We start from the raw sequence: 15,663 nt of genomic DNA on the forward strand, positions 1-15,663 counted from the left end.
AGACCCTACACACAAGCACAGAGCCCTATCATAATGGGGATGGCAACTACAGAAACATGTTTTGCAGACAATGAGCTAGGAGCCCAGATCCACACAGGAAACTCTATTTTGTTGTGCATCACTCCCACAATACACTGCACAAAGCAGCTGACTGCAGGCTTCCACCACACGGATCGCATAAGAGTGGATTTACCTCACATATAACTAATTATTGGCATAAAGAGGATCACCGTCAGCTGGGCCACCTACCTCTCCAGGTCAAATTAGGCCCACCGGGCTTATTGCTGCAGCCACTGGAGCCCCTGCAGTGGCAGTGCTATTGAAAATACATATATAAAAATATGTGATTTTTAACTCAACTTGTATGTGTATTAATATAAGATACACATGAAAATATGTAAGCAATACTTTAAAAGAATACATTGTTTTCAGGTTACTTCTTGGCCTCCCAACTATTTTTAACTAGTTCTATTTTTTAGCAAGTTCCACTAGAAGTTTTAGCTACTTTTTAGCAAGTTCTACTAGAAACATTTTTTTAAACTCTCATTTTACACCCAAGGCAGCAGCATTTCTCTCAGTGTCTGTCTGTAAGACAATACCATATCTGATCAACCCTAGCATTTCAAGGAATGTTCTAGATCTTAGCAAGCATTCAGATACCCCCTTTTGCAGACACATACCCCAAGTTGGGACACGGAAGCCCAATATGTACACCACAGGAAACCCCTACAAAGGAATTCCTGTGGTGTAAAATATACAAACAGGGCCACTTGTACGCATGATGAAATTGCCCTTTTTAGTGGTTTAATTGCCCATTTATAGTCATTTAAACATGTAACACATTACACATGCTGCGGCATATTGCAATTTAATTTTGTCACACTGTACACGTGCATCAGCGTATTGCAGTGTAAACGACTTTATTACATAGAAAACTAAAACACATCCCCATGTATTTTATTTTGCTACCTAACAAATTGCATCTTGGGCTTGGCGGATTTCCAGCATCCCATGCACCATCCCCACCATCTTCTCCAGCTGCCAGCACACCCAGACTCCCTCCTGCCACCTTCCTACAATGCACAGGGATAAGCCAGCCAAATCCTGGGCAGTCTCAGGAGACAGGAAGGCAGTAGGTTCAGTGCCTGGGGAGATGGAAGCCCCAGTGGTGTCAGGGAAGGGTTGGATCAGGCCAGGCGCTGCCTCCAAGCTTAGGCAACACTGGGCCCACTAGCAGCCCACCCTGGCAGCCCTGGGGGGAGCCACCACCATGGAGAGAAGGACTGGGCCCCCCCACAGCAGCTCAGGGGCCACCTGGCCTGCCAGCAGCTCACCTCCCCAGCCACAGGCAGGCTCTGCTGGGGGGGAACACACAGCGAGGGTCCCAATCTTTTTTTGTTCCCCTCACAGCCAGGGAGGATGATCTGCTGGCAGTGTCTGAGCTACAGAGGGCCTGGGTTCTTCCTTCTGTGGCAGTGGCATCCCCCAGGGCAACCCAGGTGGGTTGCTAGTAGACCATGTGCTGGCCCAGCTCAGAGCCAGCACCCAGCCCACTAGCAGCCCACCTGGGCAGCCCCAGGAGGCGCCACTGCAGTAGAGGGAAGGACTAGGCCCCCCCTAAAGCTTAGGGCCCTATGGCAGCTCATCCCCCGGCTGAGGAAAGGCTCGGTCAGAAAAAAAGATTGGGCCCCTCATCATTACCAACAGAGATGGAAACCCCTAAATTGAAAGAGTGGGTTTTTAATTGTCACAATTAAAAAACTACCAATTAAAAACCCACTGTTTCAGTTTAGGGGAACTAAACCCCTGTCACGTACACAAGTGGTCCAGGTATCCTCCAATTTATGGCATCACAAAATGTGAATGTCTTTTGTCACAACTTCTTTGAGTACCTGGAGCATGACATGAGGCTAATACATCTCTTTACTGGAAAATTGTGCCACCATAAACATTTTTAAGGTGACACAAGGGTAAAATCTTTTTGCACCCTTACATTAATGGAGTTATTCTTGATATAGAGAGTCAGGTTCATCATATTGATAATCTAACAGAAATGCTACTGTTTGATTCTTGCAGTCAGGTGTGCTACCTCCCTATTTCTCATCCAAGGGGGCAAGTTGTGGATTGCTCAAAATTGGTCAGCTGCATATCCCACCTTATCTCAGAATACTGCATATCCATGAAGCAGTTCAGGTTTTATCATAGCATTTTTTCCTTTAACTTTCTCAAGCTTTCCACTGACTTTCAGATTCCTGAGTACTTCCTCTTAGCAGTAACTAACCTCTGTGGCATTCTCCTCTCCTCTCTCCAAGTCTATTGATTCTCTCACCTCTTCTTGTTCCATATATTGTTGCTGGGTAATATGACTTGCTGATATGGGTTTAACTATCTCTTCTATGATGATTGTTGCTAATTGTTTTTCTTCATTCAGTTCCACATCTCCCCAGTTGTTTTAATGGGTTAACTGTCTCCTCAAACTCAACAGGGACGTCTATAACCGAAAATTACTGCACAGTATGAGCACATGTCTATTCGTGTACCCGTACTGCACAGTAATGATGGCAACATACGCTGACTTGGGTGTAAATTTGCTACCTGCATGATTCAGGTAGCAAATTTATGCCTAAGTAGTTACTATGCACTAAGGTACTTGTAGACAGCTTACTGCGCAGTAACCCTGTTTGTGTGGACTGATTTGGGATTAACTTTAGTCCCAAGTCAGTCCACACACAGAGTTACTTCACTGTAACACCTGCATGTATACACACCGATGTAAAAGCTGCTTACTACACAGTAAGTTACTATGCAATAAATGCATGTGTAGACACACCCAGCATGGCCAAAACTAAGCTCATAGCTTTTCTTTCCAAACCAATTCCACTATTTATGTCCTTCACTTGGGCTGAAACCAACATTTTCTTTGTCACCTTAATCTGTGCTTTAGTATTGAGCTTTGTTTGCTCCCTCTCTTTTTCTTCTTATCTGTCTTGACAGATAAGTCACTTGTTCATGATCCATTATTTTCCTTCATTGACTCCTGCAATTTCATCTTCTGATACCTTCTGTATATTTACCATACTCCACCCCAGTCTTCCCAAAACACTGCTAGCACAATCATCTCCTCACCTGCTGTTCTGACCAGGTCAGCTCTACCTTGGAGGTCAGAGTACCTAGGGGAGCAGTCAGAGTACCTTCAGGTTGATGCTTGTCATTGCTTTCAAGGCCCTTCCAGACTCAGCTGTAACAAAACTCTGTCTTTCTTTCTTATGGTTCCAGTTTAGAAGTATCCTTCATTTCTCCGTCCCATTCCAGGATCTATTCCTTTTTCCAGGGTTCCTTTCTAACTGTGGTCTATAGCACTTGTATGAACATACTAGTGGTGTGCACTGTGTTCTAGGATTTACTATATGGTACCTAGCTAGGTTTCACATGTTGCATGTATTTAGTAAACCTAGGTATTTTGATCCCAGTATACCCCTTCATCAGTCCTTCATGGTATATTTCTTGAATAAAGAGTAAGGGTAACAACTGGCAAGAAAGATAATATCTTAATGCAGTGGTATAGCAAAAAAAGGAAGTGACTGCAAAGTCTTAAGAAAAGCAGAAAGGAAACTACACTCTGCAACACAGGGAGCATGAGTAGCCTGATAATTTAGAGAAAATAGGTTACATGTGTCTAGCGTAAAAGACACAACAATCACATACATAGTACAGTGAAGCCCCTCTTCAAAAAAAAATCCATAGCTTTGCTGTGTGGCCATGTCTTCGGAGCCCTCATTGCTTTACAGATGGGAAAAAATTAGCTTCTTTTCCCCTCAGAACCCTGGTTGGCTATGGAGCAGTTAGGAGGCCCTACTCTAACTTCCAGTTGCTAGATGTCATCCAACTGGATGAAGAGATTTTGCTTGGAGAATGGATCAAAGCAGAAAGACAGTTAGACCTATGTAATACATAAATGACAAATTCTTCTTACTGAAACAGAAAACAGCATTGGTCCTCGGATGATCCACCAGATTCTCATGTGTTCATTTGTTGCCCAGCACCTCAAAAGTAATTTGAAATATAATGATATTAGAGTGATATAGACAAGTCTGAAAAATTAAGTTTCAACATCACAATGAAACATCAAATGGAATATGACAAAGTTTAACCTATTTAACTGTTAGTTATAAAAACTAATAAAATGAAGTTAAGACAAAATATTTACCAGTAATTTGTGGCAGTGTAGCTGCCCTATGCTGCAAGTTTCAATGAAAGCCATTTGCTTCAGGAGATACACAAGCACCCCTCACAACACCAAACATGAAGGGCATATATAAAAGACCGTTAGTCATATCACTCACATTATTTGGACCATATAGCAAAAGTCCCCCTCCTACACACACAGAAAGGATTTTGTCATCCCCATAACAAGAAAAATGAGTTTAAAATAACATCCTCTGGCTGCATGACAATCCCAGAAAGAAGTGCAGAACAAGACTTGATGTTGCAGGCAAAAAGCTGGTCTCTTGCACCACTAAAACCCAGCTGTGATATCCTTACTCTGTGGCATTCCTTTGGTGAGAATGCTGGTACATATGGGTGGGGATGGTTAGGTGGTAGGGATGAATGGTGATTATACAACAAACTGCACAAACCTGGGAATTGACTCCCCTCCCCTGCCTTCTTCCCACCCATCCTAAGAGAGTACAGGAGCTGGGAGAGAAGGGGCAGAGGTTGGGGAGGAGGCTGCAGAGATGGAGCGTCTCTCCTGGATGGATTCCAAATTGGAGCTTGATTTCCCACCCTCTGGACTCAACAGCTATTTTATTTCTGTGTGATGAAACACTCAGTCAATCAGAATTTACAGCATGGAATAATGAATCTATTGTGAAACATCAAAATTTTAAAAATATGTCAAAAAATTAAAAACAATTTGAAAAGCTGACATTCTGGAATTCCTGTCCTAAACTGAATTATAATGAAAGTGAATTTTAAAAGAAATCAATTCTTCTTCACAAAATATTTTGTTTACTTTGAAACAGCAATTGTGACAGAAAATGTTTTCATCTCAAAAAATATTGAGCACCTCTAGTGTAGAGAGAGGTAGTTAGCCCAGTTAGTCTGAAGTCAGTCAAAAGACAGGATAGCTATGCACATTTATAGACTAATTTAAACTGAAGGAAATCATAAGACAAAAAACCCTTTCAAACTCTGGAGTACAGGCAAGTAGAAGGAAAGCCCAGGAGGACCTGACAGAGCATAAACTAAAATGGATCCAAATTAAACAGAATGAGAAAATGATTAAAAGTATTAGTAGAAGGGAAAAAACAAGTTTAGAAGCAATTACACAGAAAAACAAGATAATCAGAATGGAGACACACATTTAAAACAGTTCTTTTAGAAAATCTTTGAAAATATTTATATTAAAGAAAAGAGCAAAGAATTTGTGTTTAAATATTATGATAATGCCAAATAGTATGAAAGGGTTATTGGCTGGGATTCTCAAAACAGCCTGATGGAGACATATATGAGCACCTGAATGCCTACACTGTAATCCACACTAACAGTTTCCTAAATCATTTAGACATGTAATTTAAACATACTTCACAAATTCATACACAGAAAAAGAGTATACTGAAAGCTGGCTACCCCAATAAATAACCAGTGACAAATGTGACAAATCTTGATTCTTAGGATTGTTTAGGGCAGTGTAAAACAGGCCCTGTTCAATTCGGATTCAGCCCAAATCAGGGACAGTGACTTGATCTGTTGATTTGGATCACTGTCCCCAATTCAATTCAGCCAAATCCAAATCTGACAATTCAATGCCGGTTCAGCGACTCAGCGATTCGGACACAGGCACAGCTTTAAAAGTTTTCTCTACATACCCTGAGGTAGCAGTGTGGCTGTGATCACTGCAGTGCTGGGGCAGATGGAGCATCCCACAGCAACACGGGGGCGCTCTCCAGCATGCTCGGCAGTGAACCCAGAAGTGGACCGGAAGTACTTCTGGGTCTGCCAGGGACTGCGCTGGGGCTCCCCCATGCCCCTCTGGCTTGGTGTTCAGCCACAGGAGGAACCTGGGTGCCCTCCTCAGACCCAGGAGGCCCCAGTCACTGAACTGGGGGGGCACAGGGGCTCCCCAGCACACTCCCTGGTGGACCAGGAAGTGGACTAGAAGTGGTTCTGGTCCACTTCCGGGTCTGCTGCTGAGCATGTGGGCCCCTCCCCCCCATGCTGCTGTGGGACACTGCATCTCCCCCAGCGCCACACTGTTCAGAACCTCTACTACCTAGAGGTATGTAGAAAAATAATTTAAAGCTGTATCTATGCCCAAATCGCCAAATCTTTCCAAATCTCTTTGAATCGATTCATAGGGTTCTGAATCGATTTGAAGAGATTAAAGGGTCCTCTGATTCAATTCGGGTTCAGAGATTTGGCCACCAATTCCACCCAAATCTCTGCCAAATTGAATCAGGAACCACAGCTCCGCACAGCCCTAACTGTTATCGACAAATGTGGCTTGAACATCTTTCTAGTGAAAAGTAGGGGTGTACCAAAATATCTGTTAGCTATTGGATCAGTACCAATAAAAGAAGAAATGACGTTATCCGCTATCGACTTTTTTTGGTCATGGTAGCCAATAATTACGGCCGTGTGCCCAGAGCACCCTGGTGAGTGTAGTCCAATCCCCACATCCCTCTGCCATCCCAAAGCTGTGGCAGACTACAGGTCCCAGCAAGCAGTGGGAGGTGGTGCCAGAAAGCAATCACAGGGCACTGTGCTCAGCAACAAAGGGACCATTACCAGCTTCCACTGCTGCTGCCATGGCAACACCACATGTGCAGCTGGATGTGGGGGAGAGGGGCTGAGTGCCAGGGTTGCTGTGGAGACATTGGACTGTGCATGGGTGGAGTAAGGTGCCACATGAGGGATATTCTGCTCTGCCAGGCACCAGGTGCCTTTGCAAAAGTGGCTACTCCATGGAGGCTGTGGGAGCTGAGACAGTGGTGTGCTCTGGAGCTCTAAACGTGTCTGGGACCACTGTCCACATGAAAATCTGTCCTGCCCACCCAGGGCAGCAGGACAGGCTGCACAGGGAGTGGGGCTGCGGGTAAGAGCCATGGGTGAGGGGGCAACATGCATGGGAATAATGTGGTCACCACCTATCTCATTGAGGGCCAGAGTAGGCAGGAGGCATGTGTACTATAAACTGAAAACAAACCAAAAAGTGTATTTATGTCAGTAGTTTAAAATGCCTTGAATTATTACTAATTCAATTATTAATTACTATTGTTTATCACATCAGCATTGGCTAATATTGCTGGTTAATCATCGGTTATCAGTATCAACCAAGAAAATCTTTATCAGTGCACCCCTATTCAAGAGTCTCTGTTCTGTCTGACCAAACAGACCCTCCTGACTCCTTCCAACCTGACCAAAACCTTAGCCTGTTTTTCTGATATGTTTTGAGCAATGTCCACTTCCAAACTGAAACTCAGCCTGCAAAACAACTTCTCTTTCCTCCAGCCCTGCTTTCCCTACTTTCTGTATCACAATCATCTTTCCTATCCCTCAGTTCAATCATTTTGAACATATCCCTGATATAAGCCCCCACTTTTGCCACACATCTAACCATGTCTAGAACTTATATTTTTCATACAACAAATCCAAGACTCAGCATTTGCTTCTGTCCACACAGACAAAACTGTTGTTTTAGCTCTGACTATGCCACACTCTGGCCTTGATGTCAACAATTCATCTCCCTCAAATCCAGGAGAGGCTCTATAGTAAGTAGATGGGGAAAAGACACCTGATAGTGGACAATTCTTTAAGCTGGTGGACAAAAGCCACCTGAGATCCAGTGGCTGGAAGCTGAAGCTAGACAAATATAGAGTAGGGAAAAGGTGAGAATTTCTAATCTGAGGACAATTAAACATCACACCAGTTTACAAAAGGATATGATGGATTCTCCCTCATTTTAAATCTTTACCTAAAGACTAGATACTTTTCTAAGATAAATTACAGCTGAAACTGAAGTTATTGAAGCATCGGAGTGTGAAATTCTCTGGTTTAAATTACACTAGAATAAATGACCTAATAATGTCTTCTAGCCTAAATCTATAAATCTTTGAAAAAATATTTCAAAATGTTGCTGCTAAAATCCTCTTCCTGCCCAATCATTTAAATAATATCACTTACATATCTTTAAATTCCATCACTGGCTTTCTGTCCTCCACTAAATGAAACATAGACCCTTCACAGTTTAGCCTTACCCTGTCAGACATCTAATCTCAAAGCCGATGCCAATCTCTGTTCCACCAATGATTGAAAACACCATAGCCTTATACTTCAAAAATCTTATTTAATAACTTCTTCAAGCTTTCCCCAACATGTGAGAAACATACTTCTGAGGACAGTATGATTTAAGGTCTAAAAAAAGGAAAGATTGGAGTTTGGTAGTTGTTCACACTACACGTGTATATTGGTCTAAAAAAACAGAGATGATGTTAGTCACAACCTGTGGACTTCTTATTTCCCTCAGAAATGCCAGATTTTTCTAAAGCACAGAATGGATAAAAACAACCCTAAACTGTTTGAATAACACTAGCTTAAAGCTGGCTTCACAAAAATAAAAAAGGCTCAGAGATGAAGTTTTCAAGCTCACCTAAGTTAAGGTAAAACTATTTTCTTGGAACACTTACTTGTAAGAGGGATAGATGGCGCACATGTGGCAAAATGGACGAGGTGCAGACTATGCTTTCTATAAATTATTGAATTATTGTGGTGTAGTATATCTGGCATAACTGTGGAATCACTCATTTTTTAAGGCTGACACAGTGCTTGCTGTATATTAACAATTTTATTTGTTATAACATGTGATGGTTTTGTAGTTCTTTCTTTAAGGATGAATTGAGTTTGTCCTTAAGGTATAAATTCACCTAGTTTGAAATGCATTAGAGAGGCAAGGATTTCTTAGGGTGATATCTTTCATTGGACCAACTATGTAGTAGAATAAGACACGGTTTTGAATGCAAGACATTCTTTGCCAGGTCACAAAAATATATGAGGGTATCCAGTATCATTCCCAAAGTTATTTACTTTTGGAGGCCAGAATACATTTTCCTGAAAGTTAACAAGTTAGACTTCAGTTTCTAAGTTAAAATTAATTTTAAAAATGAAAATTAACACATCCTGTCAAACCATTTTTGCTCCAAATTATTTTAGTAATTGAAAACACATATCCCTCAAGATTTTGAACTATAATAACATCTCATAGGGCCTTGTTACACTGTGAGCTCTACAAATGTTAATCAAAGGTTGGAGCAGTTACACTTCAGGCCAGCAGGGGTCTGGAGGACTGAAAGGTAAGAATCACCCCCTCTCCTTCCCATTCTGGGTTTCCCCCCCATTTCTCCCCTGCCCCCACCCCCAGGGTTCCCCCCTTGCTCCTCAGGGTTCCCTTGTGCACCCCCATGGACATTATTTACTTATGGCTGCCTGCATTGTTTGTCCCAGAGGAGCAGGCAGTGGAGGGCTACCTGCTTTCGTGGCCACCATTGCTGCTAGGCTGCTGCTCTTCTAGCCCAAGACCAGAAGCAGCAACTTTGGCCAGGTAAGTAGTTTAACGGTTCCCTGTCTGCTCCCCATGAACAGATAGCGCAAGCAGCCACAGGTGAGGGTGGCATGAGGCAATGAATGGGGATCTCAGGTGCTGGGAAGGGGGAGGCAGTGGGCCTGATCTCGACCAGCAGGGAAGGGGAACTGGTGGGATGTTTACACCAAGGTGTAGCATAGGATGACCACACCTTCAGCGTAACACAAGCTGGGTACTACAGATCAGAAATAATCCTGCCCTGGAGTGGTGTAACTTTGAGCTGTATCACACACGCTTAAAAGCAGTTTCAAGTGTTAATGTGTGGACAATCTGGGGTAAAGAGCTCCAGGAACCACCCAAAATTACCATGTAACGAGGCCTATATATTGGCCATATTGGAAGATTTTTTTTGACCAGTGATAATTTTTTGGTCATTATTTTTCATAAATGACCTTTTCCAAAATGGTTGCCATTTCCTATTGCTCCTAAAGGTACTAAAATGATGGATGGTCCTTTAAACAGCCTTTCTTAAAGAATGTTGTTGATTCTCATTGTACCCAGTGGGAGCAGAGTCAAAGTGCTCACAGGGCAGATGTTGATATCCTATGCTGTCAAAGATGTCCAGAAAAAAGTAATGAGTTTGCTCTATGTACTATAAAACAAGCACAAACCACATTAAAATAGGCAAAGTAGACAATACCATCTTAGTTTGGTAACCTACCCTGTATTCTCTAACTTTGCTTTGCATATTCCCCAGGGGGCCACAAAGAGAACTGGAACAACTAAAAGACAAGAAAAAGGTTAAATTAGTACCAGACTGCAAAATGCATCATACATAATACAGACATGCTACAGCTCTACACAATAATAAGAAATACAGCAATTCTCATCTTTTAAGGATCTTATGAAAAAATGACATACTGGGTGCATCTATACATGAAATTAAGGTGAAGCAATAAACTTTGGAGATGTTTGTGTCAGACTACGCCTAGGCATAGCATCTACACACGTGCCCAAGACAGGCCTGGGCTGCCAGGGGGCATGGGGAGGGTCAGCCCTAGGTGGCAATATTGGGCAGGAGAGGGGCTGACTGAGGCGCAAGAATACTGAATCAGCAGAGCTGTTTGGCTAGGTGGCAGCCAGCAATCTTGCTTCCACCTGGTCACCATTTACACATGCATTTCAGTGAAGTTAAATACTGTACCATAAGATAGTACTGTCCCCAATGCTTTACTGTAGTGATGCTTTACTGCAGAGCTAACTAGTACTCCACAGTAAAGTGCATGTGTAGATGCACCTACTGAGATTCAGCTTGCTTCTTCTTGTTCACACAAAGATAAATATAAGGAAACCTTACAAGCAGAGATGAGTCCCTAAATATACATGAAGATGTTTGCATATTGCTTGTTTTGATAGGAATCTAGAAGCTTCTAGCATCTAGAATGCAGTTTGGTTATCTACAAAGAGGCAGTGGCATCTTTCAGCTGGGCCATTGCCCAGCATACCCTTTTACCTGTTCTCACAATCTCACTCCAAACCTGAAAACACATTGTTAAGGCCCCTCCAGAATATTCCTCTCAGGTCACTCTCCTGACCCTGGTCTCAAGCATGCTTGAGCATTGCTGGTAGGCCTCCAGACAAGTCTCACTAGACCACTTCCAAGCATTGAGGATGGATGCGTGAGCCCTGCTTAGGAGTGATTCAGCTGGGATACATTGCTACTGCAGTGTAAATATTATCAGTAAGTGCTAGTAAAGGCCTCACAAACTATGTAATGGATTGGTATACATGCAAGCTTCAAAGGACAAGCTTAAGTCTTGGAAGTTGTTGGACAGCTGCGAATAAAACTCTTCACTGGGAATTAACAAACTTGGGTTTGAGTCCCAGTACTATCCACAACCTTCTGTGTCACTTGGTATAATCTAAGTCAGGGGTTGTCAAGCGGGGGTATGCATACCCCTGGCAGTACTTGGAAGGTGCTATGGTGTAAGCATGGGTGGGTGGGGATGGAGCACCACCTCTGGAGGCACAGTTTTATTTATGTTATAATCGGATTCAAGAATACTACATATGGACTATGACCCCACTGTGCTAGATGCTTTCTAAACACTGAGCAAAATATAGTCACTGCCATAGATTGTTTTGAGTTTAGGACAAGAGGCAACAGATGGATACAGACAGCAGGGATGAATACCTAAGAAGCAGTGACACAATACAGGTTAGTATGACAGGCAGTGATCTCAGTGCTCCAGTTGTTTAACCATTTTCAAAGTTTTTTACCCTTCAGATCCTGACACACATTCATGGCTTTAAGTCCACTCTAACAAAATTTGTCTTTGGGAATATTTATTGAGCTCCAATCACCATCACATCAAGGTGTGCTACTTTTCTGATGCCTGCATTCATCAGTCCTAGTGGTTCTAAATGCACAGGTTAATACAATCAGCAATTTTAAAAAGGAGGTATCATTGTACTCATTTAATCTGAAAATCCTATGCAACCTGATCCTGCATAGATCAAAATAACTAACAGCTGAACTATACCATTTCATTTAGAAATACATTAATTCTTATTTTAAAACTCCAGTGACAGTCTACCACAGGCCTCTGTAATACTGCAGTGGTAATTTCCCTCCCAGTTAGAAAGTATCATCTTCCTCCCAAATTGATGAAGAGGTGATTAAATTCATTCTCATGTAGCAGTTGATTACCATGCTGTTACAACCTTGCACTGTATTTTCAACATGAGCTCTACCTTCTTCAATTTAGAGTCACTCTATTTTTCTGTGTTCTAGACTAGATTTAAAAACCTTCTCGTATGAGATGTCTGCTCTGCATGAGTACCTAGAGATTGTGATCAGGTGTCCTGTTGAAATTCCCTTTTATAAATGGAAGGTACTGAATTCCTTCTAGTCTTTAATTTCAAGTTGTGTTTTCCAGAATTTATGCCATATTAGTACAAATTCTCTCCACTACGTGCATCTACATGTTCATTAATGCACCAGAGTTACTGCACATTCAGTTTAGTACTTGGTTAACCAAGTACTAAATCAATGTGCAGTAACTTGAGCTACTGTGCAGTAGTGCCAGTGAATGGGTTTTTAGTGATGCTTACTGTGCAGTAGCCTAATACTACTGTGCAGTAGCATATTAACACAGCACACATATTTTGCTCAGCACGCTACTGCACAAGGTTGTTAGGCTACTGTGCAATTATCATCTCCTGTAGATGCACCCATTGATTATAACAAATTATAAATCCTAGGGGCAAAAAAAGAGGCATACAGGCTGTGGAAGGAGGGGGTAACTACCAAGCCTGAGTATACCTACTTGGCCCTACTTGGCCTGCACTTGCAGGGAGGCATTCCGAAAGGCCAAAGCAGAAATGGAACTTAGACCGGCAATAAAAATTACAGATAACAAAACATCCTTCTTCAGGTATATAGGGAGTAAAAAGAAGGTGCAGGGTAACATAGGGCCCCTACAGGCAAAACTAGGGCAATTAGTGACAGATGCGGGGGGCAAGGCTGAGATCTTCAATGAATTTTTGGGCTCTGTATTCCTGAAGTCAGATCAGGATAAATTTCCCAACTGGACCATAGACAGGCTACCAACTGTAAGGGAAACCATCCCACCAACTGACTTAGTGAAGGGACACTTGGAGGAGCTAGATGTGTTTAAGTCAGCAGGCCCAGATGATCTTCATCTAAGGGTGCTGAAGGAATTGGCCAGTGTCATAGCAGAGCCACTAGCATGGCTGTGTGAGCACTCATGGTACTCAGGTCAGGTCCCAGAGGACTGGAAAAGGGCCAATGTGGTCCCTATTTTCAAGAAGGGGAGGAAGGGGGATCTGGGTAACTATAGAGCAGTTAGTCTCACCTCTATCTTTGGGAAAACCTTTGAAAAAAGTAAGCATCACATTTGTGGGAGTCCAGTGGGAAAAAAAATGCTGAAGGGGCAACCAGCACAGATTCATAGCAAGTAGATCCTGCCTGACTAACCTTGTTTCTTTTAATGACCATGTCATAAAATATTTTGATGCAGGAATTGAGGTAGATATCATCTACTTGGATTTTAAGAAAGCCTGTGATATGGTATCTCATCCTATTCTTGCAGATAAACTGAGTTGCTGTGATGTAGATGATTACATGGTCAGGTGAGTGGCAAATTGGCTTAGGGGCTGCACACAGAGAGTGGTGGTGGATGGGTCAGTATTAACCTGGAAAGATGTGGGCAGTTGAGTCCCACAAGGCTTGGTCCTTGGACCTGTGCTGTTCAATGTCTTCATCAGTAACTTGGATGAGGGCATGGAAAGCACTCTGTTCAAATATGCAGATGATACCAAGTTATGAGGTAAAGGTAACACACTAGAGGGTAGGGAACAAATCCAGGTGGATCTGGCCAGGTTGGAACAGAATAGGATGCAGTTCAACAAGGACAAGTGCAAGGTGCTGCACCTAGGGAGAAGGATACTTACTGGCTAGGGGGGGACCTTCTCAGCAGTAGAAAATGATCTCTGAGTCATTGTAGACACTAAGATGAACATGAGTCGCCAATGTGATGAAGCAATCAGTAAAGCTAACCACACTTTACCATGTATTAGCAGGTGCATGACAAACAGGTCCAAGGAAGTGATACTTCCCCTCTATGTGTCATTGGTTAGGCTGCAGTTGGAGTACTGCATCCAGTTTTGGGCACCACATTTCAAGGGGTATGTGGACATCCTTGAGAGGTTTCATAGGAGGGCCACTCACATAGTTAGGGGCCTGCAGGCAAAGCCCTACAAGAAGAGATTGAGGGCCCTGGATCTCTTCAGCCTCCACAAGAGAAGGCTGAGAGGTGATCTTGTGGCTGCCTATAAATTCATCAGGAGCCGGGGGGCAGCAAGGAATTGGAGATGCTCTGTTTACCAGAGCACCTCTTGGAGTGACTAGGAACAAAATGGCCAAAATGACGGAGGGCAGATTTAGGTTAGGCATCAGGAAGAACTTCTTTATGGTAAGGGTTGCCAGAATCTGGAATGGGCTTCCAAGGGAGGTGGTGCTCGCCCCTACCCTGGGGGTCTTTAAGAGGAGGCTAGACATGCACCTGGATGGGATCATCTGACCCCAGCACTCTTTCCTGCCCAGGGTAGGGGGTCAGACTCAATGATCTACTGAGGTCCCTTCCAATGCAAACATCTATGCATCTATGAAAAATCTAAGTTATGATGTATTTTGATTACAGGGATGGGAGGACACCAGAACTGCTGTAATGTTCTTTTGATGCACATGGTTATAAGAAAGTAGAGCTGAAAGGGACCTCAAGTCCTATTCTCTCCAATTTTTCTATATCCCTTTTAAAATGTGGGCTTTAGAACAGGAAACTATATCCATTGATGATCTCACTAATTCAGTATGCACAGGTAATTCAGTCTCCTGCCTCCAATTCCGTAGTCCCCTAATCAAGGATCATGTTTAGTTCTTTAGCTATAACATTACACCAAGAGTTCACATTCACTTGCTTTTCTACTGTGACATTTTTGTTCTTTTTAAGTTACTACTTTCTAGGACTGAATTCCACATCCTGGATTTATGATACTGTGATCTACGGTCTTTGTTTCTAGAGTTATGAGTCTCAATTTGGTTGTACTAAAGTATACACATTTTAATAGTAACTGCTTAAAAATAATTTTTAACTGTATTCTTATTTCTCATTCTGCTAAACATTGTCAACCACAAAATGTTACCAGAAATGCAAATTGTACCAGTTGCATCTCTGTAAATAATGCTGAGCTGTTTGCAATTAAAAAAGGATTCAGCAGCTTTCTTATTTATGGAAAAAGTATATCCTCCTAGATATGACAGAATTTACTTTTTCCTACTTTTATAAATAATTACGGTCCAATGTGATGTTTGCCATGATCCAGTTGAGCCTTCTGTGTAACACAGGCTATGAGTCTCTTCTGAATTCATTCTTGCATGAAATACCTGAGAACCTTTTTGAAAAAAACATTTAGTCTTAATCAAAACTTGCTTCCACAGCCTTTAGTAAGGTGTTACAGTCACTGGATACCTTTACTGCTAGATTGAATTGGTTTGTTTT

The 15,663-nt window shown here is 42.4% G+C and overlaps 1 protein-coding gene across 1 annotated transcript in view; it reads right to left on the reverse strand.

Annotated features, from left to right (window-relative positions):
* GLP2R (glucagon like peptide 2 receptor) overlaps positions 1 to 15,663 on the reverse strand; it is a 155,070-nt gene that overhangs the window by 50,356 nt on the left and 89,051 nt on the right. The window contains exons 8-9 of the mRNA XM_090060273.1: positions 10,302 to 10,362; positions 3,974 to 4,043 (exon numbers count right to left, since the gene is read on the reverse strand). Of these exons, the coding sequence (XP_089916399.1) occupies positions 3,974 to 4,043; positions 10,302 to 10,362 (131 nt within the window). The remainder of the gene's footprint in view (positions 1 to 3,973; positions 4,044 to 10,301; positions 10,363 to 15,663) is intronic.

Source organism: Crocodylus siamensis, chromosome 8, assembly GCF_052110815.1.
Source record: "Crocodylus siamensis isolate JL-2025a chromosome 8, ASM5211081v1, whole genome shotgun sequence".
Taxonomy (NCBI): Eukaryota; Metazoa; Chordata; order Crocodylia; family Crocodylidae; genus Crocodylus; species Crocodylus siamensis.